Genomic DNA, 9,591 nt, shown 5'->3' on the forward strand with positions numbered 1-9,591 from the left:
GATGAAATCAGCATGCAAGATGGACGTGTTGTCACTTCGCCTTGGTCATCACTCATGGGGGCGTCGGTCTTTTGGTTAAAAGGAAGAAGGATAAAACCAGCTCTTCTATGCTTGTACTGCAGCTCATGAATCTTGGATTCAGCTACCGGAAATGTAACACACTCCCTCCGGTCGGAAATTGCAAGGTGTATTTTGTTTGGTTAAGTCAAGATTTTCACCAGCAGTTTGGGACAGTTACTGTCCCCCAATCACGCCACATAGCTCTAATATCCAGTAAAGAAAGAAACACGAGGAACGCATGGTGTACTTCTTAACTACAAGGTGTTATGTGAATGGCTGAGTGGTCAGTGTTCAATGTCATATCATACGTTGGCCTTTGGGTCATCTGTAAAGCTAGGCCAGATTGTTCTGCTCATGGATCTTGAATATTCAACCTGGCAATTGACGAGCATCTACAAGATTACTCTTTCTTGTGGCCGAGCATCTACAAGGCTTAAGCATTAAGTTATGCAACTAGTTCACGCATCTGGACTATAAATAGGACCCCATTCAACCATGTTTTCTCCACCATTACTCACTAGCAACGCAACATGGATCTACTTCTGCCACTCATCTCGCTTTTATTGGTGAGTGCATAAAACATGCTCTAATCAGATTTGTTTGTGTGTGTGTGTGTGTGTGTGTGTGTGTGTGTGTGTGTTTTACGATCATTATGTTGCTCGTTGTGATGCACGCAGGTCGCTGGCGGAGGAGGCAGGTGGCTTGGGAGCTTCGTCGACGGGGCCACAACAGCGGTGCCAAACTTGGAGGAGGTACCATCGGCGGCGTACTGGGAGGCAGTGCTTCCTGGAATTCCAATGCCTCCAGCTATCATCAACCTGCTGTTAGCCCAACAAAACGGTCTCTCTCTCTCCTTCCCCCGCCCCCTTCTCTAGTGACCTCATTTAAATGGTTTTGACAATTATTGGTGGCGCGCATATATATATATATATATATATATATATATATATATATATATATATGTATCATCACCCAGGGTGCAGAATAAGTTATTCTTCACCCGAGGTAATCTTACGATCACTTCATAATTAAATTACATTTGGAATTCAAATAGTTACATTCCTATTGATTCATTACGTAAAATTTGATATAAGAAAATAAAAATATAGGTCATAAGACAAGAAAATTTGGAGTTTATGTATATTTTACACTATGTTTTTACGTTTGTAATTTTACATAACATAAAATATTTTTTACGGAGATTATATATTTTTTACGATCTCTTTTTACGTCAAAAATAAGAGGGGATGAAGAATAACTATTCCTCACCCAGGGTGACGAATAGTCAATCCCTATAGTGCTAGTGAATGATACTCCCTTAGTAAAAAAATATAAGACGTTTTTTGACACTAGAGTAAATGTTAACCTAAAGCATATGAACTATTGCATATACAAGAATTATTTTCATGATATATGTACTATGAAGAATAAAGTAACTTCTTTTGACAAGAAACATAGTGCTTGTGCATGCGGAAAAGGACCCTTCTAAACCGTTACATGTCGTATAAAATACAAAAGTCGTATGTATATGGGAGTCATCAATCAAATGGTACGTTTGTTCAAAATTTCCATCTCAATACGCAGCCAAAAAATTACTTTATGTCAAAAGCTCCTACAGCCAAACTTACCTTTGATTGATGGTGGGTGATGATTGAATTAAATACTACTCTCTTACTTTGCAAGAGGAAAGTTTTTTTTGAAACGGACTTTGCAAGAGGAAAGTGGGAGCACCATAAAAGTGCTTCTAAATTTAAATGGTTTCGAAGCGGAGTGTGTAAATTAAACCCATCCAATTGTTCATAAGTATATATGTATATGTCGACATTTTTTTGAAGGAATTATTATCTAGATGCAATTAAAGGCAATGCTTATTTGATACCGGCGATTCAATGAAAAAAAGCGCTCAGATCCAGCCCTTTGATTGACATGGATATCAACAATTATTTTCGCCAAGTTAACCACATGTACTGCAAACGTGAGTGAATGAGGAACAATGTATGCATTTCGCATAATGTGCATAGGATATATGTTGTGATTGTCTCGTCGATTTTATGCAACTTGTCCTCACCACTATTAACCTACTGATAAGTCTATATACATCATGTTTGTCATATGTGCATGCAGTGCACAACTCTCCAGATGATATTATTATCAATCCAAATAACCTCAAGTCTGGCAAAGGACCACGGAAAATTGGGCCATACTATGAAAAACTCAAGTTGGAACCTGCCCATGAGGATAAACATGTTCATATTTCATTACAAGTTGAAGAAGAAGCAGGCAAAAAATTTGCAACACATGGAACAGACATGAAAGAAAATCTAAAGGAAATATCAGTGTCATATGGGTTAGAAGGCAAAACATACTCAAACAAAGTTTTCCCAAACTTAAAGAAGATCTTTGCAGCATATAAACCAAGGAAACAAGAAAATCTAAAGGAAATATCTATATCATATGGATCAAAAGGTGGAAAGGATGAACCAGAAGTCTCAAGGGCATATGGGTTAGAAGGTGAAAAGGAGTTGAAAGAAATATCTTTGTCTTATGGGGTAGAAGGCGAGGGTGTCCTAAAGGAAATCTCTGTGTCATATGGGATAGAAGGCAGAAAGAGTCTAATGGAAGCACCTGTTTCATACGGGAAAGAACAAGAAGGAAAGCTAAAGGAAATCTCCGTGTCATATGGGTTGGACGAAGGCAAAGGTGAACACAATAAATTCTTCAACCAAGATGCAGAGGATCCACATAAAGCTACAATGTCATATGGTTCTGAACATGAAGAGGATCCACATAAAGCTACAATGTCATATGGATCTGAAAATGAAGAGGATCCACATAAAGCTACAATGTCATATGGATCCGAACATGAAGAGGATCCACATAAAGCTACAATGTCATATGTATTAGAACATGAAGAGGATCCACATAAAGCTACAATGTCATACGGGTCAGAACATGAAGAGGATCCACATAAAGCCACCATGTTATATGAGTCAGGACATGAAATGGATCTAAAGACATTTTTAACAGGGCATGCGACACATTTAAAAGGTAAATTTTACTGTTTTTATATTCCCATATATATGTCAATCAATTGTATGACTATATAAAAGTTATAATAAATGTTTTTCTTCTTCTAATTTTCATGTTGTAGTAAAAGGAGAGGGGAGTCACCATGCTCACTCTCACAAGCACGGGAACAAAAAGCAGGCAGACGTTTTCTTCTTCCATGACATGTTGCGGCCTGGTTCTATGATAATTCCAACCATCCCACTGACAACCTCCTTGCCGGCCCTTCTTCCCCACAAAGTTGCCAAATCCATCCCGTTCTCCACGGAGCGCCTCTCCGACATCATCGCGATATTTGCACCGGCGTCGCTCGCGATGGCTAGAGAGATACGATGGACGCTGGACACATGCGACCACCCGCGGACGCTTCCCGGCCAAAAAGCAGGTTGCGCCACCTCCCTTGAGTCCCTCACCGAGCTAGCATCATCCCTTCACGGGACGCACAACGTCCGTGCGTTCTCGGCCGCCAATCTACCCATTGATGCCGCAGGCACGCCGGCGCTGCGCGGGATGTACAACGTGACGGCCGTGCGGAAGCTCTCTGACTCACAGGAGATCGTCACCTGCCATGATCTGACGTACCCATACACGGTGTACTATTGCCACACCGCCAACCCTACCGCCGCGTACACGGTCACCCTTGAGAGCGTGGATGGTGCAACGGCGCCGGAAGTGATGGAGGCTCTAGCCGTGTGCCACCTTGACACGTCGCGGTGGAGCCCGAAGAACCCGTTCTTTGAGATGCACAACCTCAAGCCGGGGGATGTGGCCGTGTGCCACTTCCTCACTAAGCTCAGCATCATCTGGGTGCGTGGTGGCGAGCAGGGAGACACACATGCAGCAACCCGTTAGAAGATGACGCACGTGCACCTGTGTGGTCTGTATGTGTGAGCCGTGACACGTACATCGGTACATTATATGGGTGAATCTTCGTAAAGTGCATGATGGTGTTATGGAATAAATGGTGTGTGCGGAAGTCGTCGTATGAACTTCATGATATGTGAGTAAAATGTGTGTGGTGTGTCGCAGTTGTTGTAAGAACATCACCATCTATTGTGTGTTATATTATGTCTAATAGCAAAATGAGTAATCTATGAAATGTCTTTCCGTACAGTATATAAAGATGACCATTCAGATGGTTTAAAAAAAAACTCCCTCCATTTCAGAACTATATGATGTTTTGGGTATTTTAATGTGGGCTATATACAGACTGAAATGAGTGAACAAGGACGCCAAAACATATATGTATACATCCAATTCAAAAAAAGTTAGAATATCTTATATTTGTGAACGGAAGGAGTATATTCTAAACAGTTTTGCTACTATATAAAGATAGCAATAAAAATGATCTAATATATCACCTTGTTCAGAACAATTTGTCGATTTGCAAATATTGAAGAGTCTTCGCTGTATCCAACTTTCATCATTATTGTGAGCTATATTAATTATGAGAGAATATTTAGATGATGTTATTTTCGAAAATACAAAGGTGAACATGGGTGCGTGTGCACTCACGTGAATAGTAAATTCATAAAAAATACTAGAAAAAATAAAAAAAATCTGAAATTTCACGGTATGAATCTTAGTCAATCATTCTACTCAGGTGCGAAGTTTCATGATGTATTGACACCCATGGTATTCTTAGTGAAGAAAATACAAATGCGACCATACTATTCATTAAATAGTGTTTTTAATATAGCTTCAATTTTTGTCATTTTTGTCCAGATTAGCACGGATGTGATTTCTTTGTGAAACCTCATATACGAGTATACCGGTTGACTATGTATATTAAAAAAATAAATTCAGATTTTTTTGATTTTTTCTAGCATTTTTTTGAATTTACTATTCATAAAGGGTGCGCGCGCACCCATGTTCACCAAATCCGCGTCCTGTTATTTTCAGCTATATATCCAGTCTGAATATTGACTACACATTCTGAGTCGGCTGCATGCTTACTAGGACGAGAGTATATTTAGATGAAAAATTCCAAGAATTTTTTCCCATCCTTCTTGCCAGGTCTATTTGTAATATGCAGTGGCGGAGCTAGGATCAAGCCACGACCCGGGCAAGCCCCAGGCCAATCACTTGGTACAGTATTAAACAGTGTAAAATCTGCTACAGTAAACAAAGGAGCCAAGCCTCACGACCCAGGCCGCCGCCCGGGCAGCCTGGGGCTTGTCTCCGCCACTGGTAATATGTATTTATATTTGCCATCACGTTTATTAACTACATGACAAAACTTAAAATTTTGTCCTTTTACTACATTTTTTCACAACAATTTCACCAAGCATGACTTTTTGGTTTTTATACTGGGTTGGCGTGGTGGTTCGTGCTCCTGGCTGGTCGTATCAAACGAAAACGTTCGATGTGGGAATTGGCCATCGTGACTCCTATTTGGCACGTTGGTCACTCGATAGCGACCAAACACATACCCTCCATTCGTTACGTTTCATATTGGGCCGGCCCAAGTAGACTTGTACAACAGACTCCCTATTTCGATTTTGGACTCTCCATGAGATTCATAGTTGCATTACCTATAGCTTCTTTATTTGTAGGCCAAACAGATTTGGAATTGTCTTTTTTTTTTCTCAATGATAACTTGCATCCATGCGCTTGAGATTATCTAGAACCTTCCATGAACAGGTTTTTCTCTTTGGTTTTTCTTTCTTTTATATTTTATCTTTTTCTTTTCGTTTTGCTTTCTTTTTTTTCTTTTTCTTTCCCTTTTCCTTTTTTCATGTTTGTTTTTAATTCCTTTTCATTTGTATTTTTATTCCCTCTTTTATTTTATTCTTTCTTTTTATTTTTATGTTTCGTTTGCGGGCAATCTTTCAAATTCGTGAACCTTTTCTGAAATTGTGTATATTTTCCAATTTCATTAACATTTTAATAATTTGCAAAAATTCGAACTCATGTTTTTAATGAAAATTTGAACATATTTTAAACTTGTGAACATTTTTTTATTCGGTAAAATGTTTTGAATTTGGGATTGGCTTTTGAAATTCAAGATTTGTTTTGTTTTGATGAACGTTTTTCGAACTCATGACCATATATTTTTTTGTAATCGGGGAACAATTTTTGAAATTCTTTAACATTTTCAAAAAAATCATAATTTTTTGAAGCTGTGAAAATTTGTTAAAATTCATGATTTTCTTAATACACGGTGATTTTTCCAAATCATGAAAAAAATATTTCTCAAACCCATTTACATAAGCATGAACTTTTTTGAATATGCGATTATTTTGTGAAAATCATGAACATTTTTGAATCACGGACATATTATGAGGTCCCAAAATTTTTTCAAAATCCTGAACATTTTTTAATTTCGACTTTTTTTCAGAAGTGAAACAATTTTGAAATTCTGAATTATTTTAAAGAAGAAAGAATAAAATCAGTAAAGAGAAAATGAAAAGCAAAAGAAAAGAAAAGCGAAAAGGGGGCCATCCTACCCCGCACATGGGCCAGCCAAAAAATGTGTGTGTGTGGGGGGGGGGGGGGGGGGGGGGGGTGCGTGTTTCCTCCCTATTCAACGCGTAGGTCGCTGGATAAGAGCTCCCAACGGCCATACCGAACTTTTCCGTTCCCCACTCAGTTCCCGAGATATCCATGTCCGAAAATTTCCTCTCACGATGAAGTTATTGCATATAAAAAAAGTATTGTATATTGGGGTCTATGCTCTTGACAATTAGTGTTTCCAGTCTAGCTATGTCAAATCGGGTGTGCAGTGTCCTAGATTCTTGGTGGTAGAGCATAGGACTGAAAATCCTCTTTAGTTTCACATATTTTTTCCTACAATATATTTATTAACTTTTTAAATGTTTAATTATGATCTACCAACATATATAACATAGCAAACATTAAAAAAATATAAACATAACAACTTTCCAAATCTAGCCAATTTTTCTCTCACGATACCAGGGTGGTAATGATGCTATCAAATCATTCTCCACATCCATGTCAATTAAGTACCCAATAAATTCCTACGGATCCTTAGAAAACTGAAAAAAGAAAGAGAAATAGTAAGTTCCAGCCCGCCATTAGGCATCTTAGAAATCCTGTTCAAAACTCGAAACATTAAATCTACATGAAGAGATCCTTGGAGATCTGATCTCTGCATGTATGGAGAACATTGAATCTACATGAGGAGGTCATTTGAGATCTGATATCTGCAAGTATAGAAAACATTGACTGTGCATGGACGTGTCCAGAGAAGAGTGAGAGAGAATAGAGATGTGGCAAGATTACTACTATGGTTTAAGGCCGTGATCTCGACCACATTAAACCCCGGATCTTACGCAATCTTCAAATTCAGCAAGCGAACTTGCATTCCTCCCAGATCATCTCCGGCCTTGCACAAGTTTTTTTGAATGGTTGCCTTGTATAAGTAGGCACGCAGAGATCCCATCCAAGAACTACTCAACTCGTGTGCCAAGAAAAACCAAAACCAAACCGCGTCCATGGAGGCGGTGCAAGTCGACAATGAGGAGACGTCGGCGTCTGCCCTGGAGCTAAACCTCCTCGGCGCTCTTGGCGTTGAGGAGGAGAAGGGAAAGGCCATGTCGAGCCAGGCGGCCGGGCCGTCGGTGGCGGCAGCCGGAGGCGGCGCTTCTCGCCGCATGTTCAAGTGCAACTATTGCCAACGCAAGTTCTACACGTCGCAGGCGCTAGGCGGCCACCAGAACGCACACAAGCGCAAGCGCTCCCTCGCCATGGGCATTGCCGCGGGGCGGGGTACCGGCCCTGGCGGCCCCCTAGTGCCGCACCACTTCCGCTTCCCCAGCGTCTGGCCCTATTCCGCCACCGGAAGGTCGTTCGTCGGCGCCGCGACGCCGTTCTACGGGATGCACATGCACTACAACTGCCCAGGATGGGGCCCGGCGGCCCAGCCGTCTTTGGCTGGGCTCACCCATCACGCTGGCGCCAACCAGCCGATGTACCGGGCGGAGGCCGGCTATGGCGCGCCTCTCAGGGCTCCCATCTCGGGCTTCCCTGACGCTGCGCCGGCGATGACCGCGATCCAGTGGGCCGGTGGCAGCGGCAGTGGCAACGGTGGCGATCATAACGTTAGTGAAGTGAAGCAAGATGAGGAAGTCGCCAGCAAGATAGACTTGACTCTCAAGCTCTAGCTAGCTCCGTAGGGTCTTATCATTACAACGTTCGAGCATTAAGCACCGATCTTGTTCCATGAAGCAAGAACTCTATCATGCATGAAGGGTGAGGAATGAACGGAATCGACCAAATGAAGATATAAGCAAATAAACTTATAGGGATAATAAAAAGGAAAAAAGATGAACCAAAATCAAAATAAAATGCATCATAGACCCAATATCATTCGATCATAATTCATAAATAGTAGATGCCACTGATAGAGGTATGGCATAATCACAAGTGGTTACTTCTTTCTTTTTTACTGTAATAGAGTTCAAGTAGTTGATACTTGATAGTGCTAGTCTAAGTAGTTATCTCTGTTCTCTTCGGGAGATGTATTATGAAAAGTTCATTGATAGAAAAAGAATACTTGATCTTCAAAGTGCACAGTCAATATTATGTTATATTCAAAGAAACAAGTCAAAGAGTAAAGGCACCGCCCTTCATTCACACTTCCAATCGAAATTCCTACGAGATTGATGCTCGAAGAAAAATACATGGTTTGATAGAAACTTTAAGTGGGTATCAGATAAAGTGGAATGAATGGTATCAATTTCTTCTTTTCTATACTAAATTTGCTTCGGTATCTCTTTCATCATTTCCTTCTGTAAACCAAGCAGTGACTAGCCTCTGGAGCCCACTTTCTGAAGCACCATTGACTTACTTTCAGAATAAACCTGATCAGCTACACCTGAAATACCACCCGTACATAGTACACCATCACCAATGCGGAACGCCTTTGTTTTTGTATTGAATTTCTCTAGGAAGAAAAGGAGACTGTAGCCTTGTAGAACAACCTCATTTCTCGCTTTTGTCGATTGATTTGTGGGACTCTATTGAATTTCAGCATGAGTGTGGTACATTACTGACATGAAGCCGGACCTCTGTGAGTTTTCACAATGGTCAATGCTATCATTCATCTAATTAGTTGTTGATAGGAGAAGTTAATTTCACTCTTTCTTAATGGTGTCAATGCATGGTCAGTTAGCTGATCAGGTTTTGAGCCAGGGGCGCCGTGTGACGTACACTGGGCGATCACGTTTGCACCCGACCTTCGGGCGAAGAGCACGTTGACCTTCCGCGGCGGCGAGCTCCGACTCCAACGGGTTTGTGATGGGATGAATAATTCTGTCCATGATAGGCATAGGAAATCTTGTAGGTAGAGGAGGAATACTACTCCTTCCTGTCCTAACTCTCCTATTGGTATGATTATATGTGATTCCGGTCATGGAAAATTTTCAATTGTTGATGTCGGTAAGGGAAATAGTGGGGCTAGTTCTCCTAATTTGGGAGGAAATGGTGCTAATGAATTTTTCT

General features: G+C 40.8%; 1 protein-coding gene across 1 annotated transcript; it reads left to right on the forward strand.

The window, feature by feature from the left end:
* Positions 1-516: 516 nt before the first annotated feature.
* LOC109774823 (uncharacterized) lies at positions 517-4,248 on the forward strand. Its single transcript, XM_020333598.4, has 4 exons — positions 517-626; positions 738-900; positions 2,185-3,108; positions 3,212-4,248. Exons 1-4 carry the CDS (start codon positions 591-593, stop codon positions 3,976-3,978), a joined length of 1,890 nt encoding a protein of 629 aa, XP_020189187.3. The 5' UTR covers positions 517-590; the 3' UTR covers positions 3,979-4,248.
* Positions 4,249-9,591: the final 5,343 nt, after the last annotated feature.

The sequence above is a fragment of the Aegilops tauschii genome, chromosome 5 (assembly GCF_002575655.3).
Source record: "Aegilops tauschii subsp. strangulata cultivar AL8/78 chromosome 5, Aet v6.0, whole genome shotgun sequence".
Taxonomy (NCBI): domain Eukaryota; kingdom Viridiplantae; phylum Streptophyta; class Magnoliopsida; order Poales; family Poaceae; genus Aegilops; species Aegilops tauschii.